Source organism: Musa acuminata, chromosome BXJ1-7, assembly GCF_036884655.1.
Source record: "Musa acuminata AAA Group cultivar baxijiao chromosome BXJ1-7, Cavendish_Baxijiao_AAA, whole genome shotgun sequence".
Lineage (NCBI taxonomy): Eukaryota > Viridiplantae > Streptophyta > Magnoliopsida > Zingiberales > Musaceae > Musa > Musa acuminata.
This window is the reverse complement of record NC_088333.1, coordinates 671,315-695,535: the sequence shown is the minus strand read 5'-3', so window position 1 is coordinate 695,535 and position 24,221 is coordinate 671,315. Positions and strand designations below refer to the sequence as shown.

General features: G+C 41.7%; 3 protein-coding genes across 6 annotated transcripts; 1 reads left to right on the top strand and 2 right to left on the bottom strand.

Moving 5' to 3' along the window:
• Positions 1 to 1,882: 1,882 nt before the first annotated feature.
• On the top strand, positions 1,883 to 6,648 carry LOC103990985 (probable xyloglucan glycosyltransferase 9). 4 transcript variants are annotated; one of them, XM_065190425.1, is made up of 7 exons: positions 1,883 to 1,998; positions 2,260 to 3,384; positions 3,468 to 3,776; positions 3,866 to 4,156; positions 4,256 to 4,369; positions 5,457 to 5,928; positions 6,024 to 6,648. In XM_065190425.1, exons 2-7 carry the CDS (start codon positions 2,599 to 2,601, stop codon positions 6,062 to 6,064), a joined length of 2,013 nt encoding a protein of 670 aa, XP_065046497.1. In that variant the 5' UTR covers positions 1,883 to 1,998; positions 2,260 to 2,598; the 3' UTR covers positions 6,065 to 6,648. The 4 variants fall into 4 exon arrangements, with proteins under 4 accessions (XP_065046497.1, XP_018684094.2, XP_009408589.2 ...); XM_018828549.2 differs by having other exon boundaries at positions 1,884 to 1,998; positions 2,260 to 2,432; positions 2,513 to 3,384; positions 5,457 to 6,648; XM_009410314.3 differs by having other exon boundaries at positions 1,884 to 1,998; positions 2,260 to 2,432; positions 2,510 to 3,384; positions 5,457 to 6,648.
• A 1,737-nt stretch (positions 6,649 to 8,385) lies between these two features.
• On the bottom strand, positions 8,386 to 11,680 carry LOC135679807 (AP2-like ethylene-responsive transcription factor CRL5). Its single transcript, XM_065193791.1, has 9 exons — positions 11,154 to 11,680; positions 10,466 to 11,048; positions 10,275 to 10,357; positions 10,090 to 10,098; positions 9,917 to 10,005; positions 9,767 to 9,840; positions 9,633 to 9,683; positions 9,471 to 9,547; positions 8,386 to 9,106 (listed from the first exon to the last, which is right to left on the bottom strand). The coding sequence occupies exons 1-9, from the start codon at positions 11,476 to 11,478 to the stop codon at positions 8,646 to 8,648; spliced, it is 1,752 nt and encodes a 583-aa protein (XP_065049863.1). The 5' UTR covers positions 11,479 to 11,680; the 3' UTR covers positions 8,386 to 8,645.
• A 7,285-nt stretch (positions 11,681 to 18,965) lies between these two features.
• LOC135680080 (heterogeneous nuclear ribonucleoprotein 1-like) lies at positions 18,966 to 20,556 on the bottom strand. The gene is made up of 2 exons (XM_065194071.1): positions 20,161 to 20,556; positions 18,966 to 19,640 (listed from the first exon to the last, which is right to left on the bottom strand). The coding sequence occupies exons 1-2, from the start codon at positions 20,554 to 20,556 to the stop codon at positions 18,966 to 18,968; spliced, it is 1,071 nt and encodes a 356-aa protein (XP_065050143.1).
• Positions 20,557 to 24,221: the final 3,665 nt, after the last annotated feature.

Genomic DNA, 24,221 nt, shown 5'->3' with positions numbered 1-24,221 from the left:
TCAAAACGTGATCCAAATTGTTCTTAAATAGATGGACTTTGAACCAAGTACAACTCGTTACATTACGAACATTATATAATGATTACATTACAATCAAAGTCAACACATAAAATATGAGTTTGATTTTGGCGTGCTTTATTTCCGAAAATGTGTGTTCTACACTCTATGATTGATAATAATTAAGTGATTTTTCTTAAGGAGTGATGTTATACACATGGCACATAATTGTAGGGGGCAAATAATGCAAACGATCAAGCATCATATCATAGTGACAAACTTGGATTTTCTTCACTTGTTTCACCAAAATGTAAATTATGAAACTTGAGCTCAAATTCGCCATCTTTGGTCGATAATTCCACTTGGCAAGATTTGACCACTCCAATACATTTTGATAAAGAACATTTTTTATTCAACTAAATTGTTTTAGCATAGCACGTCGTAATAGAGGCTCTCTTAAGTTGACTTTCAACTCTGAGACAACTCTATACTATTAGGTCAAATAGGTTAATAATACATGTACACATATATAAAGAGATGGATATGTAGATAAATATGGAAGAGAGAGAGAGAGAGAGAGAGAGAGAGAGAGAGAGAGAGAGAGAGAGAGAGAGAGAGAGAGAGAGAGAGAGAGAGAGAAGCACCTTATAACAATGCTAGTTTTGCTGCATTAGATTTGGCATCTTCATCATCGAGTCAAACATCATATTATGAACAAGCATGTCCAACAACACATGGCAACCTTTTGGAAGCTAGCATGGTCCGTAAATATAAAATATTCATCCCATTTTTAATGATTCTTATGATTTAGTTACTTTAAATAATTATGGGTAATAATGAAAAAAAGAAATATCATTATCTCTCGGTGAAACAAGAAGAATCAAATATACGAGAGCTTAACGTAGATCAACATGCAAAACTAATGTCACATTACCATGTGAAAGAGAAATCTACCGCAATGAGTCCACAAGGGATGGATGCATCATGCATTCGTCACCAACAATACAAGGGGATCCGAATGCGTGGCATGCACATTCACGATGCTAGTCAACAGAAAGAAGAACACATCGAAGTCAAAGGAAGGTACAAACGAGGAAGACTTCATCCATTCATCCATCCATCCATCCATCCTTACGATAACGATGCAATAGGTCTCAGCGATGGATTGATTCATCGTCTCACGAGCGCCTTCAAACGAGCACAACAAAAAGGTCAACGTAGAGAACGAGATGACCGCGGCGGTTCCGTGGATTCCGCGTTTAACTCGGAGCCACGACGTGCGGCCGGCTCGAACCGGCGGCCGCGCCGAATGCCGTGATCTCGGACACAACACCGCCACGCGTCCTCGTCCCCCCCCAACCCCGCTCGTCTCGGCAGAACTGGTTTTGCAAGACCCGCTGCCGCTCACCAACCCACTAGCTTACCCGATGGGTGAGAGAAGCCCGATCGGCACACGGCACGAAACGGGGAAGCTTACCTTCTTCTCTTTTATTACCCCCAATACGTGCCCCCGAGCTTACCAAAGAGTGGGCCCCCACGGACAATGTTGTATTCCTGATGGCCAATCGAAACATGCTTACATGACATCTTTAAATGTATTATTGGATGAGGTGGTGGCGTGAGAAGACGAGTGCAAGATTAGGAAATCATTGGAAGTGACGGCTTGAATTCCGCAATTAGTGCAGTGGATCTATGATTTGGGTGAGGCAAACCATGTTTTACTAATATGTGTCGGTGCTTTGCCACGGCAACGTTTTCTCCGTTTCTGTAACCAACTGTGATTCCCATTTGTTTATTTTTAGCGGACATATGATCGATCGAATTCGGTGGATATATAATTCGGATTGATCTGTTTGAGGTTGTCGACTCCATTTACTATTTTTTGCTTCCATCATCAAACTGGAAAACAAGTCCTTATCCACAGTATTACTATAATAGACATCCCAACTGGGAGAGAACGAATCATCGTGGCATTAGCATCGATCGTAGGCGAGCGAGAAGGTACCATTCTCGAGTTTTTTCATCTTTTGTGGTAGGAATACAAGGAAATCAAGTTTGTTTGCTCAAAATTCTTCAGCTGGAATTCATTCTATTATGGTTCCCGAATTCTTCTTCTGAGATTAATTACTTTTATTAACTCCATCTTTATCTCTCGTAATTCGCCGTAGCAATGTGGGAAACGCATTAAAAAACCTGCCTTTTTTTATGCTCTCTCTCTCTCTCTTTCCTTTTTCTTTAAATTTTCTCTTCTCTTCTGTGGAGGTCGGCGGTAGACGTGCTGAGCTGCTCTTCCCTTCTCCTCTTCCGGTGGCCTTTGTCGTGCCCTTCATATCGCGGGGAAGGAGAGCGGCAAGCTCGCCTGCCTCAAAGCTGAACGCTTTAAAGAAGAAGACGCCTGCTCGCATTCGACTCACTCTCCTCCCTCTCCTTCTGAGGTAAAAATCCCACCTTTTCGCTCTCTCTCGCCCGAGGAAGCCGCATTGCCGTCGTAACCCTCCCTTTCGACCGCCAGAAGCTTGGATCGGAGGTGGAAATCGGCCTCCGACGCCGGATTAATCGGAAAGGTTGGATCTTGATCGTGTTCGGAAGGTGGTGGAAGTAATGTCGCCGCCGTTCGGGTGGTGGGACAAAAAGGCCCACCGAGGGACGCCGGTGATCGTCAAAATGGAGAACCCCAACTGGTCCATCTCGGAGATATCGTCGCCTGACGACGAGGATGAGTACGGCATCGGCGCCGGCGCCGGCGAGGAGTTTGCCGCCGCCGGGAGAGGGCCGCGGAAGGGTGCCCGGGTGAAGAACGCAAAGCAGATTACTTGGGTGCTTCTCCTTAAGGCTCACCGCGCCGCAGGGTGCCTCACGTTTCTCGCCTCCGCCGCCGTTGGCCTCGCGTCCGCCGTGCGCCGGCGCGTAGCGTCCGGGCGGACGGACTCCGACACGACCTCCTCGTCGGACGAGGAGAGCCCCGTTCTGCGGTCGCGGTTCTATTCCTGCATCAAGGCCTTCCTCTGGATCTCCGTCGTTTTGCTTTCTTTGGAGATCGCCGCTTACCTCAAAGGCTGGCATATGACCGCCTGGGAGATTCAGCCCTTGGTTCTTCCTTCGTCCTTCGGCGTCCGGGGTTTCCTCGAGTCGCTCTACACCGGGTGGGTGCGCTTCCGGGTGGAATACGTCGCTCCGCCGCTCCAGTTCCTCGCCAACGCCTGCGTCATCCTCTTCCTCGTCCAAAGCGCCGACCGTCTCATCCTCTGCCTCGGCTGCTTCTGGATCCGCTTCAAGGGGATCAAACCCACGCCGAAAGGCGCCATTGGAGCTTCCGAGGACCTCGAATCCGGCGGTGAGGACTACCCTATGGTTCTAGTCCAGATGCCCATGTGCAATGAGAAAGAGGTAAGCTTGGATATCTGCAAGTTGGATACGAGGCTTGTGAGCCAAAATGACCATCTTTGCGCACTTTCGCTGGCATTTGGCAGGTCTATCAGCAATCGATTGCCGCAGTGTGTAATTTGGATTGGCCGAGGTCCAACATTCTGATTCAGGTGTTGGATGACTCGGATGACCCCACGACGCAAACTCTGATCAAGGCGGAGGTGGAGAAGTGGCAGCAGAATGGCGCTCGGATCATGTATCGTCACCGGGTTATTCGAGATGGTTACAAGGCCGGCAACCTCAAGTCGGCAATGAATTGTAGCTATGTCAACGACTACGAGTTTGTCGCCATTTTTGATGCCGACTTCCAGCCTGCTCCGGATTTCTTGAAACGGACTGTGCCTCATTTCAAGGTATGTGTTTGCCTTGAGCTTTTTTTTCTCCATTTTAGTGCTAAAACTTGACATTTGATGGCAATTTTGATTTGCTGGTATATTTACAGGACAACGAGGAGCTGGGATTGGTGCAGGCAAGGTGGTCGTTTGTGAACAAAGATGAGAATTTGCTGACCCGGCTTCAGAACATTAATCTCTGCTTCCACTTTGAGGTGGAGCAGCAGGTGAATGGGGTGTTCATCAACTTCTTCGGGTTCAATGGCACCGCAGGAGTTTGGAGGATCAAGGCACTGGAGGATGCCGGAGGGTGGCTGGAGAGGACCACAGTCGAGGACATGGACATTGCAGTGCGAGCTCACCTAAAAGGATGGAAGTTCGTATACCTTAATGATGTGGAGGTATGACAAGGTCTTTGAATTGCCTGAAATTTCTTGAATTTACAGTACTGCATGTAGATATTGAAGTGTTTCTCTTTCATGTATGAATACTATGTTCAGTGTCAATGCGAGCTGCCGGAATGCTACGAGGCTTACAGGAAGCAGCAGCATCGTTGGCACTCTGGCCCTATGCAGCTGTTCAGGCTCTGTTTGCCAGACATCATCCGATCTGAGGTACCATTCATAAACCTAAACATAAGAAGTTTTATCCAATGCATTGAAGCTTGTCTATAAAATACCTTGTCATAGAAATAACCAGCTGGTTAACTGTCGGGATAGAGGAAATAACTGGCTTAATTAAATTCTTCTTAATGGAACATGAGAAACTTTACTTCAGCGCATTAAAGCTTCTCTTATCTCTTCCAGTTTTGTCAGTTATCTTGTCTGAGAAATAACAAGCTAATAAACTGTTTGGTAAGAGGAAATATCCGGCTTAATACCACTATCTCATAATGGAAATGGATTGTCCTACATTTCTGTGATATGACATACATCGGCATCATAACATAAACTAGCTAAAAATTGGATAGTTAACAAAGTGGCCCGTGAAGCTTAAAATATATGGGAGAAGCTTGATATACACATTCTCTATATTTTCAGTTGTATTGGATCATCATGGCATGTCAGAAAGAAGATACGATCTCAGCATATAAGCCTTTTTCTCAGTGTATCAACCTAATGACGATGTACTCTTTGCATCAAAGGATCGATTGAACAATTAGATGTGTTAAATAGGGGTTGAAATTATGAAAAGGTGGTGCAAGTTTACATGTGCATTCACTATCTTATTCAAATTCATGCTATATTTATGGACCTCATGGTAAGCCATTGTATGATTGTCAGGGCATAGCAGAAGATGGAAAATATTTTAGCACTGCAACTAAAGGAAACTGCTTTATCTAGTGTAAATATTCTGGTCATTTCTTATCTGTTTGATGCCATATCTTTGGTGGAAATTATGTCATGCATGGATGAATGGACAGAATTTTGCAATTTAATTATAATAATGTCCAAAATGCATACATGTGGTCGGCAATTAACAAGAATAGAACAACTGGGGCCCTTTGTTTCCCTTTTTTGGTTGCCTTTGAACATGCTTCACTGTGACTGCCATAGCAATTATTAGTGATACTTAAAAGAGCTAAAGCTACTTAAACTTGAGCGGTTCACTGAAGTCTCGATTATGTTATTACTTGATGTTTCTTGTTGAAATGTAGGTTAATGATATTCTTTGCACTAACCTGTGCTGTTCCTATTTCAGATTGGGTTCTGGAAGAAGTCCAACTTGATATTTCTCTTCTTCCTCCTTCGGAAACTCATATTACCTTTCTACTCTTTTACCCTATTCTGCATTATCCTCCCGTTGACAATGTTTGTTCCAGAAGCTGAGCTCCCTGCATGGGTGGTTTGTTACGTTCCCGCAACCATGTCGTTCCTCAATATCCTCCCAGCCCCGAAATCCTTCCCCTTTATCGTCCCGTATCTTCTTTTCGAGAACACCATGTCAGTGACCAAGTTCAATGCAATGATCTCAGGTCTCTTCCAGCTCGGGAGTGCCTATGAGTGGGTAGTAACTAAGAAGTCTGGCCGTTCCTCTGAGGGTGATCTTATTTCTCTCATGAAGAAGGAACCCATGCAGCAACGAGGTGCTTCTGTACCGAATTTTGAAGCAATTGCAAAGGAGGAACCCCGACCACAAAAGGTGTCGAAGAAAAAGCACAACAGGATTTACCGTAAGGAGCTAGCACTTGCTTTCCTTCTTCTAACTGCATCAGCTCGAAGCTTGCTGTCGGCCCAGGGTATCCATTTCTACTTTCTCCTTTTCCAGGGGATCTCGTTTTTGTTGGTGGGTCTCGATCTGATAGGTGAGCAGATTGATTGAAAGAGTAGGTAAGAAAGGCTTATTAGTATTGGCAACGATCACAGGGACCACATGATATTGAAGAATATATTAGTTTGGAGAAGGGTGTGCAACTAAATTGCCCTCCCAATGAGAGATCCAAGTAACAACACTTCCTCTCCGTGGAGAAGTAGATAGTCAGTCTCAGCCCGTCGAATTCTCCAATCTTTCAGGAGCCATTTAATTTGCAAGAAAAGGATGATGATAAGAGGGGAATTCAGTTATAGCAAGACCAATTTCATCTTTCAACAGCTACATAAACTTATAGCAAAATAAACTTTGGTGAATAGCTGCATTGTGTGTTTCAAAAGGAGCTCGATGACCTCCAGCAAGGACATGTAACAGCTGTGAATCTACCTTTACAGATTTGTTCATCCAAGTATAAAACTATATGATTTTTGTCCTGTCTTCTCAATATTATGGTCAAACTATACTTGTGTCTAAAGTGTGTTTTAACGTTTTAACTTGTTCTTAAACATTATCGAAGAGTGTGTTACTGAACTGTGTAAAATTAGTGCAGCAATGCAAAAATGTTGTGCAGTCTGGACTCGAACTAGCATGACCTAAACTGGATTTTGCAAGGGTCACTGTTTTACCAAATATGCATCATATTCTGAATTCACATAGTGGAACCTCAGAGCATTCTGCAGAAAATTTTATCTTTTCTCAAGTCTTTTTGGGGTGGTAAGCCATGTTCCATACTTTTGACACTGCTTTCCTAAATCCTTCAAGCATTGAAGGGAAGCTATACACCATCAAATTGCAGCCTCTGTTATAGCCCATGCATTACTGTCAACAAATAGTCCAGTTTGCCTTCTCACAGTGGCTTACCTGGATGTTTACATGGACAATTCTGCAGTCCAAAAGTATGATGCTGTAATTTTTGCAGCTTAAAGTTGCAGAGTAGTGTTCTGCATAATACCTTTGGTGAAAAATGAGCAGTAAGCTTAACTTGTGCCAACAATAGCATAATAGAGGGGACAATTGTTAGAATGATGGTAGTTCTTTACTGAATGTATCACATGAGACAATATTGGTCAGATAAATTTTATATTCATTATTTTCTGATTAAGTGTTTTATCATTAATTCTCTGTTCCTACAGTGATATCACTATATTAAGTAAGGAAGCTAATGAAAATTTTTTTTTCTCAAAAGTAGAAAAAGACCAACAAATTGGCTTACATTATGACAAGAAGAGGAATCACTATATTAAGCAAGGAAGCTAATGAAGTTTTTTTCCCAAAGAAGAAAAGGACCAACAAATTGGCTTACATTGTGAGACAAGAAGAAGAATGACATTCTTCTTCTTCTTCATCATCTTCTTCTTATCCATCAATAATTGAGAATCAATGTTCAGCATCATTCGCTACATTGTTTGGAGCTCTCGACGAGCGTGCTATTTTGTGATCTGATATGGAGTCCAGCCTCACAACCTTCTCGGACTGCCAGGCTGAGTGCATTACCAACTCCTGCCCATTCTGAGGCATGAAGAAGACGGAGCTAATTCTAATGCTCGAGGAAATGCTGAAAGTATTCTAAGGTTTCACAGTCTACTACTTATCACAGTGCATAACTGGCACACTCCAAATTCCTTATGACATTAATAATGGATCATTATTCAACCGAGAGATATGTTTTTGTGATTGGTAGATTCTGTTCAAGCCATAATGGTCACCAAAAAGAAAACCAGCAACCGAGTTATAGATATGCTTGTTAATACTCTTTGTACAAGCAGGAGATATCATCATGGGTAGATTCATCTTATTTCTACACGCTGATGCATTGCGAGAGTTTAAAGCATGTGTTCCCGCTTACTACTTACTGGGGTGGATGCTTCTCCATTGTTACATTGGCTCATCTTTTTGCTTGGTAGCAGTTGAAACTACTGCGAGGCATTTAGAGCCAGCGGCAATATAGTAATTCTTCACCTCACAGGACCGCATGAGATCAGATGCCGCAGATTCGCGCCGCCGACACAGGTCAAACTCCGGCGATCAACGCTCCCGGAGCGGCGCGCGGCCGCACCTGCTTACGTGGCAAGTGAGACAAGATCTAGGGAATAGATTGACCGCTGTGGATATGTATATATAGCATCTAATAATAATGAAGAAAAATGATAAGGTCAACATCACACCAAGTGTTAATTGTGATTAAAGATGGTGTTATACCTCTAAGATAGGGATTAGAGGCATCTTTTTTTTGGAAAATAACACAAAAAAGAAAGAAAGAAAGAAAGAAACTTAGATGCTGCTCAAATACCAAAAGATTAGAATGAACCAAACCAAATCATCATCAAAGATAACTAGTATCTCCACAAGCTCGCAAGCCTCAACACTGCAAAATTCTCCCCCAAATGGACCAAATGAGTAGATACAAAACACTTGCAGTCCACTGAGGAAGGCCTGAGGCCTGATCTCATGGATGGATCACCAATCTCCACTAGAACCAGCTTAACATGACCACACCATTTCCCTCCCCAGCTTTCCCTGTCACAACCTGGTTGCTGCTATCTGCAGCTGTGCTTGCTGAGACCTCAGAGATGATGATGCTTACGCATCTGTCCAAGCAGCAAAAACTGGCATGTGAGCCAGAGGCAGTGCCGACCTCATCTGGGCTGGTGCCATCCATGTGTTTGATGCTGGAGTGCTGATGAACCTTGATGGGGCCTTTCCGAAGAGCATGGAAACCTCGGTCCTCTCAGAATCCATGCCCTGACCATTCCCCGGATCACCGCCGACCAGACCATCAAGATTCGTCGTGAAGATCTCGGGCTCGAATTCCAGTCTCTGCGTTTGCTCTTCCGAGATCGGCGCTGGCTGCTCTGCTACAGGGACGACACCCGGGGCGTCCATGTTCTTGTTTTTTCTTGCATGTTCACCCGACAGCAGAGTGCTGCTCGCCATTATCTTCTCCACATCGTATCTCGACATGTCGAAGTTGGTGACGGCGTTGGATCCACGGAACTTGATGGCAGCGATGTCATACGCCTCGGCTGCTTCCTCCTGGGTGCCTGAGATTTGATGTCAAATGCTAAACCATCAGCTTTTGGGGAGGTAAATGCTTTTTTTGTTTTCACTTTCATCATTAAAGAAAGAGAATGAATCGGTCAAACAAAGACATGGGAGGCACTGAGCGGTGATCAGCCTTGCGGAGTAATGCATTACTGTTAGCCAACAAAGTAAGTCGTGCTGTGGAAAGCATGCGTCGCCGGAAAGAAGAAAGGAGCTCAAAGTGTGTAGGATTTGGTGGAAGCATCATGATTGGGTTTCTGACTCGAGGAGTCGAGGATATGGATGGTCACGCGTTGATGATAGAACCATGCATGCAGATGACACCGAGCCCAACGAGCCACATCAAGATCATTACAAACTCACTGAAGGTTCCAAGATAAAGATCTTTGTTTCCGGAGACCCTCCCGATGCGAGCTTGCCACCTTCCGTGCTGGTGATGCCTGGAAAATGCACATGTACCAAGAACAAATTAACATGTTGATGGATGTGCTCGCTGCTGTGATTTCAGAGAGAGTCAGTCAAAACCTCGTCACTCCTCGGTACATCGAGGCTCCTCGCGAGAACCCACTGCTCTTCCTGCACACGAGATAACAAAATGGATCGGATGTTATGAACAACGACATGAATGGCAGGCCTCGTGAGAAAGCAAGCCGAGCCACCTTCTCAGATGGGCAACATATTCCTGCCGACTCATGTTCTTCATTTCTTCGAGCTCTTCCTGGTAATCTTCCAACTGCTTCCAACCTACCTACCGTTAGTGGATAGACAGATACCAAGTTCTTCAAGAACTGATGGTTTCAAACATGTACCGGGAAGTTGATGTGTGTGCTTGTTCCCCAGTATTTGAGTGCCGCCAAGTCATAGGCTCTCGCAGCTTTCTCTTCCATATCATAACCCCCTGGAACCCATAGATTAAAACTGCTACATAAGATTGTTCTATGAATGAATCGAGTGATGATAAGATGAAGAGATAGAAGCATACCCAAATAAACTGTGTCCAAACAAGTGTTTTTTTTTTGCCATTCAGGATTATCCCAGGCAGGAAGATAACGAATCAGATATGATAAAATAGTCAGCTATGGATGCTTCCAAGATGAACAAACAACAGTAACGAAGTCTGCTGTTAGGAATAAGATGTTGATGATGTATTAAGTTTGTTCTACCAACCTTGTCTTCCTTTCCTTGTTTGTCCTTCCTTCTTGCAACTGTTATCCCAAAGATGAGCTTCATATCTGCCGGTCCATCTATGCCTGATGAAGAAACATGACTCTTGGGAAATTGTTTAAGAGGAAAGCTATGAAAGATCTAAGAGAAGAGCCAAAACGTAAGGTAGGTGCCAAGAGAACCTCGACGCTCACCTGGTGACACCCCTGTACTGGGATGTTCTCTGGCCAAATGTATCGATCGACTTGCGGTGAACTGGCTGCTTCTGGCCTCCTTTCCCGGTTCCTCTCTTCTTTGTTGGATCCAAGGTGACGTAGTCATTCGCTGTAGCAGAAGAGGCGTGCTGTGGTGCTGTGACACAACTGGACTGTGAAACAGAGCTCATGGACAAGCTCAAGGACTGCAACTCCCCATATCCCATGGCACCCACCGGACCGGCGTTGCCACCATTATAATCCATGGGCACCCAGGTTTTGAGCCTTGGCACGGCTTCATTCCTCACGGCATGACCTTGTAATGGAGCCTGGTACATCTCATGGCTGGTGAGCAGGGAGCAGATCCCTTGCTGCAGTGGCTGCAAGTATGGGAGTTGTTCATGGAGGATGTCCGAAGGATGGCTTCTGCTACCCTCAGGCTCTGGGTTCTGCTGGTAGTACATGCTGTCCAAGCTTAAAGCCATCGCTCCCCTATCATTGTTCCCATACTGATGATGGGTCCCCATATTTGGACCACAGCCTAAGAAGTCTTCCAGTTTGGGGGATGGAGATGGCACCATTGCTTCACATGAAACAAAACATGAGGAAAAGATGCGGCGAGTGTTTGAGATACACCTGCTAGTTCGCGAGTGTGGAAGCTAAACAAAGTGAGTGTTGCGAGACAGACCTTCTTGTTGTTGTGATCTGCTGAGGGCTTCCACGAGGTAGAGAGACCCATCAGACTTCAGTGGCATGGAAGACAACTGTGAGTAGTATCCATGGCCTCCTCCATTCTCGCTGACCCCGAAGCTGAAACCGGAGCTGCTTAACTGATGAGTAGCAGAGAGGAAGAAACTGCCAGTGAGTGCAGAGACAGCATCAGGAGTGGGCTGAGATTGGTGATGATGGCTGTGGTTATGCGGTTGGTGGTGTGAGTCGACAGAAAGCTCCATGCTCATGTGAGGGGAGAGCGAGAAGCCCAGCCAGCTATTATGGTTGTCCATGGACTTCATCTTCCTTCCTTCCTTCCTTGCACTAGGGCATTTTTAACAAGACCCAAGGCGAGGCAGCTCAATCATTGGATAGTACACAGTGTCATCATTCTACCCCCCTTGTAGCTGCCCACCATTTGAACTTGGGTTTATGTGTTCAAACCTCACTCCAAGTGAGCTCGCTCTCATGGTGGGATACCTAAAGCGCGTCCCTGTGTGTTCTCTACGCACACACAAAGCAAAGCAAAGGAAGGAGCATGAGAGAGCACCACAGGCCCCTTTAAACTAAGCAAAAAGAATGAGGTCCAACAAGCAAATGCCGGATAAAATTCCACTCTCCTCCTGCGTGCGTTCCATTGGGATCTGTGTTCTGAGACGGACCATCACTTTTTCTTCAGCCCACTGAACCCTACTAAACCCTCTCCTAACAAGGCTTAAAACCCCAAGCAGAGCTGCACCCAAAATGGGAGTTCTATTACCCAAAGGAAAAGCTTTCGAAAAACCCATAGAATTTATGGGGGAGGCTGGCGCTTGTCATCGAGGGTTTGTGGTGATCCGATGGCCAAAACAAGTGCTTTTGTTCAGAGTCGCATACCGACAGGGAGGACGACTGTCCCAACTTGTCACTTCGCCACAGTTCTGGCTAGCTCTCTACTACTCTACACTGCAAGTGACGGATCCACTTGGGAACATATATTTTAAGCCATTTCATAATCCTTCTTCTTCAACCCAAAGAAGCAGGTGGGTCAATCGGAAACCAAGGAAAAGAAAGCTCTTTACATGACTGCACCAATATAATAGCATCATCAGACACATGGTCTAATACTTAGGCGGAAAAGTTGCACACAATAATATTATTATATATTATTTTGAGTACAGCAACATGTAATGCATGCAGACAGACGTGCATTGCTTTGCATCTCCCTCCACCCCCGCCTTCCCATCTGTCTTGATTACTGTAATGATGGTCGAGAGCAGCAACTACGACTACATCCCACAAGAACGCTTTTGCCTGCGAATTATTGCACTGCGATGCTTCACCTCATGCTGCTGCTCCAGCCCATCACCTCTTGTTCCAGTAGTCCCTTTCAAGTGGCAGAGACGAGCATGTTGTGATGACGTACTTTGCTTTTTCTTGCCAATTCACGTCATAATTCTCGGTGTCTTTGTTGGCCACCATGCTAACAATGAGCATGGCAAGAGAAAACCTGTCTCTCCGGTCAAGCCACGCCACGCCACGCCACGCCACGTTTCTTCAAGTCGATAATGGTCGGTGTGAACAGCACCGGCTGTGCCACCGTTCACAGCCCATGCACGTCGAACGGCGTCCCAGCTGAGCGACGCCGGCGAAGTTGTCGACCCCAAGGTCGCCATAAAAATTTAAAGGGAGGAGTCCTAAGACAGCTAATCTCGCCATAAAAATCCACGATAATATACTCCTCTGCTCGAGTGTGAGATCACATGATGCATCTGATCCAGGCAAATGAAAAGGGATGCCATGAGCTATGCCAAAACAGTTCAAGTTCCCATGCGTACTTGTATGTGCTTGTGACAAAGACTCATCCACAAATAACCAGGTTGTAAACTAAATATCAACTGTTTGCTTGTATTCCAAACAACATTTCCTGCATACTTTTTTGGTGATGTTTGTCTACAGTGAAGCCATGGTTGATGCTTTTCTTTGTGCATGTAATGAGAGCGTGAGCTTTCACAAAATATCGGTCCATATCAAGTTCACAACCACAGAAGTTGTACCAACCAGGTTGTCTTTTCCATCATCCTCAGCAACAGATACGGATGGACCTGCAGGCTGTGGAGCTAGTGACCACATGGTGCTCGACATCAAGTCATGATTAGTTCTTCCATAAAACATTAAGTAAAGTCGTTCCACCACATCCTTTTTGGAGGCTTTATTTTTCAGAAATTGAATGCAAAAAAGAAAGAAAGAAAAAAAAAAAAAAGGAGGAGGAGGAGGAAAGCAGCAATGTTTTATGTTCATGGAGCAAGAAGTACTTTATTCAGAGGTGGGTCACTGGTATTTCAAAAGATTCACAAGTGGGACGCAGTTCACTGACCAGAGTCCCTTGGAGACGGTGGTGTTGCTCTCTCTGAGCACTGCAAGAGCAGCCTCAGGCAACAGCACTATCAGATCCAAAACCTAATTGGCAGACATTTCTCCTCAGAAACATTCTGTGACAAGAGGAGAGCAAAAGACAAACCCATCTGTCCCTCCGATCCAGAATAGATATGTTTGGGTTCTTAGTACCAAGATGGCATGAGCACCGGTCATGCATGGACATAAGAGGGGCCACAGGCCTACACCCTTTGACAAGACAAGTCGATGGAGCAAGACCCTCTTGTGTGCATGTCAAAGAAGAAGAAGAAGAGGAGCTGAAATCAAAAGAGAGACAAATAATAATAATAATATTAATATTAATAATAAAAGAAAAAGGCATAAAGCTTACAACAGTACCTTGCAAGGGGTTGGAGCAACTCATCCATCATTGACCTTACTATTTTATTTATGGACAAAGCTGAGGAGGGCCCATCAGCATTTTGAGCTCACCTGTCTCGCTTGCCGTGACAGAAGAAGCATGGCATTTATAACAGTTGTCGATGCCAGGCTAAGCCAAAGTCGTGACATTTTCTTTAGCAACAAGCTTGGAAGGAATGTTTCAGGAGCTTTATCCTCCGGATATCATTTAGATTATGGCAGTACAAGAGCTTTAATTAAATGCTTTTCAAGCTCAACTTATTAACATTACGCTATATATTGGTTTGAGTTCAATTGACAGCCACGGTTTGGCTTCTCTGTCTTGCCTTTGTGGTATGAGAACAAACTAAATGTAGTCAGTACTGAACACAGCCCAAAATGTTGAACTTTTGTCTGCAACCTGGTCAGGCATGTGAGCATCTGCTGTCTAATACGAAACAATGTGAGGAACTGTACATTAGGCAGCATCAGATTTTTGTTGGATATCAGGTAAATCCAAGCCCTAGATAATATGAGGAATCTATAGATAAACAAATTTTCTTTCTCCACCTCAAATCTATAGGCAGAAACATTGACAAACGGAAAACCCCTTGGTTGAACTTATGAGAAGAACTGAACCTAGAACATGAAATTTGAGATGAATAGACAACAAGGGAAACAAGACAGGAGAAGATCTAGTAATTTGTTCTTATATGGAAGGAGACATATCTTTCTTTCAACCTTTTCCCTCCATCCCTGTTGTCCCACAGTGCGATCTTTAAAGCCCAGGACAGGCAAATAACCATTGCAGTATGTGGACTGACAAAGTAAAAGGAGGATAAAAGCTCATAAGAAATAAAGTAAAAGCTTACTCCATTCAAACCTTCTGCAGCCATGCAGTCCACAGCAATAATGGAGTTAAATGCTGGTTGTATCCTTCACGAGGGAATGAAGCACAAGATTCAAACAAAATCCAAGCAAGCATACCCTAATAAAGTGTGCATAGGCCCCAGAAGGAAAGGGAGTAAAGAGTCCCTCGACAGCAACTAAACAAGCACCAAAGCAACCAGGAAGAACAAACAGGCATGTAAAGAAGTCACGAGAGAGCGAGCGAGAGAGTGAGAGAGAGTAACTTTCTTGCCGTTCCATATAAAAACTCTCAACTAAATCTTCTTATTCTCTCTCTCTCTCTCTCTCTCTCTCTCTCTCTCTCTCTCTCTCACGCACTGTCTCTGCAATTTTCCTGCTCACAACCATATTGTCTCCTAGTGCTCTTACTCCCCTAAGACCATTCGCCACTATGCATGAGAGGTCAACATCCGATAGGCGATCGGCCATGTTCCCTGATCAACACATGTGCTTCTTGAACACTTGCTTTTATACTAGGAAAAGCATTGGTCAGCATGAAATGTAGGGTTTATCTGAGGAGGCGACGCACAAGATTCCAAAAACCTATGGGCAAAGCAGCTTGGCTTGAGGGCAACGATGGTGGGGATGTTAAACTCGATGCAGAGATGATGCCATTCATTAAGCTGCAGGCTACAGAAATCTCAAACCTTAAACCCAAGTCGTGGCAGTCTCCCTGCTGCAACGGTGGGGTTCACTCCCAAGTTGAATTATGTGCGTGCTTCCACATTCTCGCTCTCCTGAGCGTGATCAGAGAGAGGAACACAGAGAAAGAGAAAGCGCTCAATGCAGAAGTTCCTCAGAGCTGTGCTGCAAGCCTGAAAAGAAGCCATTTTTTTTTTGCTTTCTGCTTTTGCTTTTCTTCACCTGGTCTGGAATTGAAACTGAAAGGGGAAAAGAAGCCATGCATTTTGCACAAGCTTTGGGACATTCGAGTAGGCGATAAAAGATCAAACATTCTCAAACACGAACTAATCATTCCTGCCGCTTCGTTTATGATGCCACCGAAACGGCAGCAACTCCATGTTGCATGCACCCCTCGCAATGCATCTCATGCTCAACAATATGGGCTTGGCTGTAGATGATTCAGGAGACGAGACGAGACGAGACGAGACGACACACGAGGACGGCGAGGGGGGGGGTCAATTCTAAGCGAGCTTTTTCGCCTTCTTTTTCCGGGTTCACGAACAAGACGCCACTGAGGGCACAAACTTTATGATCGATCCCTAATGGAGATGGATGAATTGACCTGGATGTGAGATGAACAAGAGGAAAATATGGAGTTGAGCTTTCGTCTCCATCAACATGGAATGATATGTGATGGGACCTCTATTTATTGATGAGACCGCAACATCAACCAAATATAACCCATCAATTATCCCTTTACAGGCTCAACGGCTGATGTCTGAGCAAGTTTAGTTAGTAGATATAAGATTTTGTAGTATAGTCTTCGAGATGAATGGCAGCTTCAAGTGAGGAGACTCGTCGCATCGAATGCCCCACAACGACAAGGCTGCGTCATGCTTCTTCCACAGTTTCAGATTCTCCATTATCCATGTCGATTTCAGATTAAAATAAAAAGACATAAAGCAGTAAACAAACTAAGTTTGATTGACAAGCTCTAATTCGTTGCAATGAGTAGAGACAATGAACTAAAAACTAATATTTAATATAAAAAAAGAAGAAACTAATCTCGATCAAGAACTAAAGGAAATTACAGGTTTCATCCCCTACACTTTTTTTTTGCTACAATAGAGCATGATGCTAAATAAAACTTGGTGATTATGGTATCATAAATCTTCAGTCAGATAAGCTGTTCGAACGACGCTCTCTAGGTATCGTGAGACATCATAGTATTGTAGATTATAGCCACATCCTGCGCTCAAATCCAGTCAACGTCAATTACCTATTAAAATAAAATTAAAATAAAACATGTCAATTGATGCCTTAGCATCATCATATAACCAAGAAATAACAAACAGTAATAATAAAATTTCCTACTGTAAGTTCTAACAGTTAATGTTAGAGCAGTAAGAGAGAATCTCGTGATGTGTTGACCTACAATGATGACATAAATGACGTATCAGAGAAAATTGAAGAGATAAATAACAACATGATCAACAGGGTATGAAGCAATTTTCCAGAGTCCAGCTTTGATCCTAAGCTGTGAAGTCCTTTTGGATAGAAACTAGCAGCAATGAAATCTTTAAGATCCAGAGGCAACATGTACCTGAACATTATAGCATAACAACAACAACAACAACAAAAAGGACGTTCTCCTATAGGAAAATGTTTGTGAGTGAAAATTCACAACACAACTTTGATGTTCCATGATGGAGACAAGCACTTCCAAATAGGAGACAAGCACTTCCAAATAAAGTGGATTTGGAAGACCATGTTTATACAACAAGCAAGCGCATTATAAATTAGCCACAGCATAATCTGTCAAATATACTAGCATGCATGGATTGAAGTAACCATTTGTATCAACATAGATTGCCATACACACAAAACACACACAAAAAAAAAATCATAGAAAATGATGCATGCCCCATGGGTGTATCCATCAGTCCTCTCCTCCAATCATCCTTTTTATTAACCTAATTGAAGGTTAGGAATATAAGATTCCTAAATCTGGAAATAATCATTGTCTCCTCTATTAGTGAAGATATATAGCTGTTGTTTGTGCAATTATTTAGAGCTTTAATAGTCATACTTTTGTTTTGTTTACACCCTTAGTTCAAGTAAAAACTTGTAAATATACTATGTCAATTTCTGTTGATCTGTAAAGATTTAAGCTTCTCCACAGATTTCTGTCAGATATAGAAAAGTCTGAAAAATCTAGACCATTAGTCCGATATCTATTAGTTCAATGTCAAACTGGAACTACACTTTGATGTAGAAAATTGCATCTTACTGGTGTTAGTAATGTCTCAAATCCTAGTATATTTTGTGAAAACAAAACAAACAGAACAATCAAAATCAAGCAAAGGCGGCCTGGCCAGATCAATCTGACATGCAACAAACCCAACACCAACTCCCCTACTCCCTAGTAAATCATGCTGAAGTGGTACAGATTGCATATTATAGCATTCCTAATATAAATCACATATGGTTACAGAATATAATAAATTCCAGACTCCTATTAACATTTATATTATCACGTTCTGCTTCCAGAACTGCCTGGTGTTGGCTCTGTAAAATGCCAACTCGTATTTAAATTGCCATACACTCATTATACTTTTCCGGTTGACACTGCATCTATTGATAAACGATCATTATAAAGAATATGCACTGAAGAACAACAGAATCTACAATACCATCCCCATATTGTTTAGTGCTTAATGTTTAATTTATTTCGCTGATGTTATTCTTACCTCATCAAATTTTAGGCAGATTGATCGTCACCAGAAGGGTGTTAAATGTTTAGCCTACTGAATCCTAAGGTGAGCCGAATCAAGCCAAGTGAAGACTGAATCAGATGAATTAACTGAGTTGGTTTAGTTTCCTATATTAGGATGAAATCAGGATAATTCTGAGACAAGCTTCGACAGGCTTAAGACCAGTCAACTGTCCTAGTTGTTGGCTTCAGTAACCAATAGAATTCTCACACAGATTGTACGAGGCTGATAGAAAACAAAATAAGTAATTGCTATGAGTAAAAAAGACTAAGCAACTGCTAGAGTTCTCACTCCATAAAAGGTTCCACATTTGCAGAAGACAGATCTATGCAAGTTCTATCGAAGAATGAACAATCAAGTCAATAAGTTCTTACCCCAGCCCTCTATCACCTCCATCTCAACCTTAAGGTTAAATTTTTGAAATCTTAGGCCGTACAAGGAAATTACAAAATAAAAGGCAAACAACATTACCGTTTCACAATGAAAAATATAACCATCTTAGCAGATGGAACCCCATTGTCAGGATGCCAATTGCAAAAACAAAGTATTCTTCCTAAGCAATTTTATAAGGATGTAAGATTGTAAACATAAAAAACCAGTGAATTACTATGTATAGCTTAAACATGAATAGCAGTTCAATGCAAAAAAGAATAAAACAAAAAAAGGACATACCAATCAGCATTTACTTTGCACCACAATTATCACCTCCTTCAACTTGTGATTTCTCTCTACTTCAAGGTGTCTCCATTTGTACAGCAGTAGTCTCTATTACTGTCATCAGATGCATGAAACAGATGATGATCATGCACAGGCATGTTGCTCCCAGAGCCTCCCATGACATAAGGGTAGTAGGTCACAAGCGTTGGTATCCACCTTGGATCATTCAAAGGGCTCACAAATTGATATCCATATAGACTAATACCACATGAACCAGGTCCACAATATCCATGTGTTGCATGATAACAGCCTTGATAGGCGTCATAAATCGGCCACCTTCGATCTCCACCACCTCCAATGCTTGAACTATGATAATTGTTGTTATTTCTGTTATTGGTATAATTATTATCATTCTTGGGTATTGCTACCTTGACATCTACAAATTTCCCTTTCAGCTCATGGTAGTTGTTCTTCAATACCATTGCTACAGAGTCTTCAGAGGAAAATGTGACAAAACCAAAACCCCTTGGCCGTTGAGTTATATTATTGTACATCACCACAGCGTCCATGACAGAACCAAAGTTCTCAAAATAATTCTTGAGTTCATGTTGATCGATGCTGTCAGGTAAACCTCCTATAAAGATCTTCTTTGGGTTAGTGATACTGCCATTGTTAAAAAAACTGTAACTGCTGAACTCCCCTGCAGGATGGCACGACGGATAACGCCTAGCTCTTGTTACATCAACCTAAAAATGACAAAGAAAACCCAAGAGACAACACAATTAAGGATACTTTTGTAATTACTCTTTCTAAAAACCAACTGTTCAATTAGACAAAATTGAACTTGATGTTAAGATAGAGCAAGGATAAAAGCAAAGATATACTGCCGAAAAAACAGTAATTAATTAATTTCTGTTCTGAACTAACAGAGGAAAAAAGAATCTTCTTTGACTTTTCTTGGGTAATCAAATTTGCGTGAATAATCCTCTATCAACTTGCAAATTGCACAATAAATATGAACACCATGATCTTTTCTAGTTTCCTTCTGCATTGAATGAGGCACAGTTCAACGATATCTTTGAAAAATTACCAAGAAACATACTCAAATTGCAGTTAACAGAACACCCTTTTCCCCAGCAGTACGTTCTAAAACCCAATTCAACCATAGCAAGTAAATAAAAGATTTGTATTTCTCGACGCAGAAGAACACCACCAAGTAGAAACGGAGCAAAAGGAAAGGAAGGGTGGGTGTGTCGGGATACGAACCGTCTTTCCATCGATGACATGCATCGCCTCATTGAGCGCGCTCTCGGCATCATCCGGATTGACGAACCGAACGAAGCCGAACCCCCTCGAGTTGCCCGTGATGCGGTCCCGTATCACGGTCACCTCCCTCAACTCGCCATACTCAGCGAAGTGCTCCACCAGCAACGCCTCCCCCGTTTCCGATGATATGCCGCCGACGAAAAGCTTCCCCTGCACCGTCAACGCCGCCGACGACGAGTAAAGCCCAGAGGCGACCTCCACCGGCGGAGACGACGACGGCAGTGACACCAATTCTTCTTGTCTGCCCGGGCAATGCTTGCTCGATCCTGGCCCCGACGACAACGAGGGCCCAACGGAGACCTCCCTCGGCGGACACGACGACGACAATGTCTCCATCGCTCGCGACCGCACCGGGATGGGGTTTGTTCGTTCGATCCTCCACATTAAATAGATGAAGTGTAACAGAATATTATGCTATATGAAACAGAATCTATAATATAATATATTACGTATAATATAATATTCATATTATACGTAAAAAATTTTATGAAAATTATTTGACGATCGCTTATTCATGATAATAAATTAACTGTTAGGATAATATTATGAAGCCCCACGTCTCATACATTTGAATTACTATATAATTATTATGTCAATAAAAATATAAATAATGTGTACATTATCTTTGATATGATTTATGGTGATTATTTTTCATAAATATAATAAATGATATGCTCATATTTTTAATTTATAAAATTGAGATATATACCTTTTAAAATATATTATTTTTATTATTCTATCAAATATTAGTTGAGCACGTATAAGTATTAAAGTTTACATTAAGTATAATACAACGAGCCAAAATATACTAGCATACTTTGACATGAGATTAATTTATCTTAATATTTAGGGTGAAGCGGGAATATTTTTGTTCAACAAACAATATTTGAGATGAAAAATATCTTAAATTTTTATATATTTTAAAATATTTAATTATATATGATGTTATGATATGATTGATGTCATAAAGATATATTAATCTTGATTATTTTTTAGATTCGATACGTGAAGTTTATAGGGTTAGAATCTTCATTTAAAAAGAAGAATATAATGCTTTTATGTTTTTGAGGACCTATTTATAAATATAAATATTATAGGGACTAAATTATAAAAATTATATAAAAAATAATGTGATGAACTATTAGACTCATGATTTAGAATGACAGTGTTATAGCTTATGCCTCGAGATAGTTAAAATATAATGTGATGAACTATTCAACCCATGATTTAGAATTAACAATAGTGTTTGCCTTAAAAATTTGACGATATTATCTTTATGGTGAGAAATATGAAATATATATTGATCATAAGAGTTGAAGTATTTCTTTACTCAAAAGGATCTGAATAAGGTAGAGGAGAATGTTCGAGTTAGCAAAAGATTATGATTGTATAACCAATTGCCATCATAGGAAAATAAATATAGTTACTGATACATTGAGTAGAAAATCGGCCAATTTAGTTACCTCATATGACATCATGCAACGACTCCTCATCGCTCGTTCATTTCGTTTAGTTTTGTGGAGTTATTGTCTTGAAGTATTTTTCCTTAATATATGCGATCTATTACATATAATTCTCCCTCTAGAGAGCTAGGACTTAATCCTCCTAGATATCTATCCTGTTAGAGCAACTTCTTTCTTCACATCCTTTCCTCTGGAAGTTTTGAAGTCTACTATCCCCTTGGTCTACTCCGCTTTGCCAAACAAACTTTGCATTATTCTGCCCCTGCTGCACCCCTCAAGGCCTAGTAACATACTAAACCTGTTACACATATCAGCCTCCTATGGATGTATCTTTCTCAGCTGAAGAGAAAGTTTCAATGCTCCATGACATCACGTTTCTGTCACCTTGGGATGGTCATGAATATTCTATCGTATATATACAAACTCTTACATGAGTACTAAATTCTTCGAGTTAGTAATTCTCTCACCTATGTGAGCTTTGCATAACTCTTTTGATCGCTAAGCAATCCATCCCATTTTACATGGTCTCATCCTTTACCAAGTGCTTCACTTGCCTTAATCACCGTCAAGTTTGGTTGCTAACATTGAGTCATAGCTCAAACTTAGTCATCCCAACTTTTGGTGCGCTATGCATTCTTCCCAACTTGTTTGTCCTCGTGGTGCCTCTCGCATGAAAGATTGGTCATTCTTCTTAATGTTAATATCAGATGCTCACTCCTCCAAGTGACTCATTTCCCTATATTTCAATGTCTGCTTCACTAAACGGTTGTGCATATTGGCTACCCTCAACATAGCCCCATTAGGTCCCCTACATTTGTATGCTAAATGTTTCTATGTATGCTTGTCCCACTTTGATACCAAACGTTATGAATTTAGTTGGGTTTACTTTGGTCATGCATCACCCTCGCATATCCATCCGCAAAGGTCAACATTCTCGAAACCTCCTATGGTATCTTATGACCTACAAAAGAGAAATCGGGTTAGAGAAAGTATTTCAATCGGGATTCATAAGCAATAATTTTAGCAAATACTATATAACCAATGTAAATTATAAACATAGATTTCGTAAACTCTAAACGATCACACAATAAAGGGTCCAAGATGGTCCACTACAAACTGAAATGGCCACAAGTGCCCATATGATATAACTTTTGTTTACAAGCCAAAAATAGCTACCGAAGCTAATCAAAATAGGGCTGTTAAGCCTATGACTAGCCCTCTCCATGTTGTGCAATGTGCTAGTTACAAGTACTCTACAAGCCAATCACATGAGTAATGACACATGTGATACGTTATACAATCTTTTTTTTTTTTTTTATTATGATATTTTATTACTTTATATTGATGATAAATATATATTGTAATCTCTCTGGATTTATGTAATGAGAATTGAATGATGATGAGATCATAATAATGGACCAATTCATTTATAAACACAGACCCTAAATATTCCCAGTCATATGTTACTCAAGAGGGACATCAAGATAACCGGATAGACCGGTATGCTATATACCCATGCATATGATGGAGACAACTAGTCTCGTAGCTGCTTATGTGGGGATAGTAGGGATATAGTGTAGGTGCTTATTAGAGAATGAGTTCACTGAATGATCCGCTTACAAAATGTTAAATAGTTAACGATACCTCATTGTAAGACAGTGATTCCACAATCTCTATTGTGTATCTAGTCCTTAGACTTCAGACATCAATAATACTTTATTTGAGTATTTCATTCTTTGATACCATACTTATAGGTTTAGAAGTTCTAGATCTAGTACAAACGAATATTGAAAATGATAGCTAACCTTACAAAAGCAATTGAGTGTTAATAGATGATCATTTATACTTGGTATAATGAGAGAAATATCTTGTATATTCTTACTCGGACAAATCTCTAGCTAGGATCAATCAAATCGTAATAAATTCGATAAGCATAAGATTCAGATTGAGATAAAAGTTCTCTAGGAGAATCTGATTAGAGTGAGACTCGGATAGATTTCGTATAAGCTTAACAGCACCATGTCCGATATACGATCTCTGAGATATTAGATGGATAAAGGACTATAGATATATGATAATTGAGGGCAGACAAATCCAATGGATTAGATCTCCCATACCATTTGGGGACTATGACGTAGTGGCCTAGTATATTCATAATCGATAAGTTGAGTGAATTATTATAGAGATAATAATTCATTAAGCCAGAAGGAGTTCTGAAATGTATAACTCATGGCCACCTTGATATTAGGCCTAGAGGGTCACATATATTTGGTGGACAACGCGACGAATATACGATCGGATATGGGATATACAATAAGTCTCTGTTTTAATAGATCCTTGGGGGAGACTCAATAGAGCTTAGAATGATTACTGGATGAGGATATAATATCTATTAAGCTATGTGTTATTGGATAGAGATCTGATACCCAAAAGAAAAGATCCATTAGGATTAATTAAAAGAGGCTCTCTATAAATATGAGTTAAGACTAAAAGGGATCATAGGTAAGACTCTTATTATCGCCACCTCTTTAATCTCCT

Excerpts from the sequence above, each read along its gene's own strand:
- LOC135680080 (XM_065194071.1), bottom strand. The coding sequence starts at position 20,556 with ATGGAGACATTGTCGTCGTCGTGTCCGCCGAGGGAGGTCTCCGTTGGG. Across the intron at positions 19,641-20,160 it reads ATGTCATCGATGGAAAGACG|GTTGATGTAACAAGAGCTAG; the intron begins GTTCGTATCCCG and ends TGTCATTTTTAG.
- LOC135679807 (XM_065193791.1), bottom strand. The coding sequence starts at position 11,478 with ATGAAGTCCATGGACAACCATAATAGCTGGCTGGGCTTCTCGCTCTCC. Across the intron at positions 10,358-10,465 it reads CAGTACAGGGGTGTCACCAG|GCATAGATGGACCGGCAGAT; the intron begins GTGAGCGTCGAG and ends TTTCTTCATCAG. Across the intron at positions 9,841-9,916 it reads GCACACACATCAACTTCCCG|TTGGAAGATTACCAGGAAGA; the intron begins GTACATGTTTGA and ends GGTTGGAAGCAG.
- LOC103990985 (XM_018828549.2), top strand. The coding sequence starts at position 2,599 with ATGTCGCCGCCGTTCGGGTGGTGGGACAAAAAGGCCCACCGAGGGACG. Across the intron at positions 3,385-3,467 it reads CCATGTGCAATGAGAAAGAG|GTCTATCAGCAATCGATTGC; the intron begins GTAAGCTTGGAT and ends GGCATTTGGCAG. Across the intron at positions 4,370-5,456 it reads CAGACATCATCCGATCTGAG|ATTGGGTTCTGGAAGAAGTC; the intron begins GTACCATTCATA and ends TTCCTATTTCAG.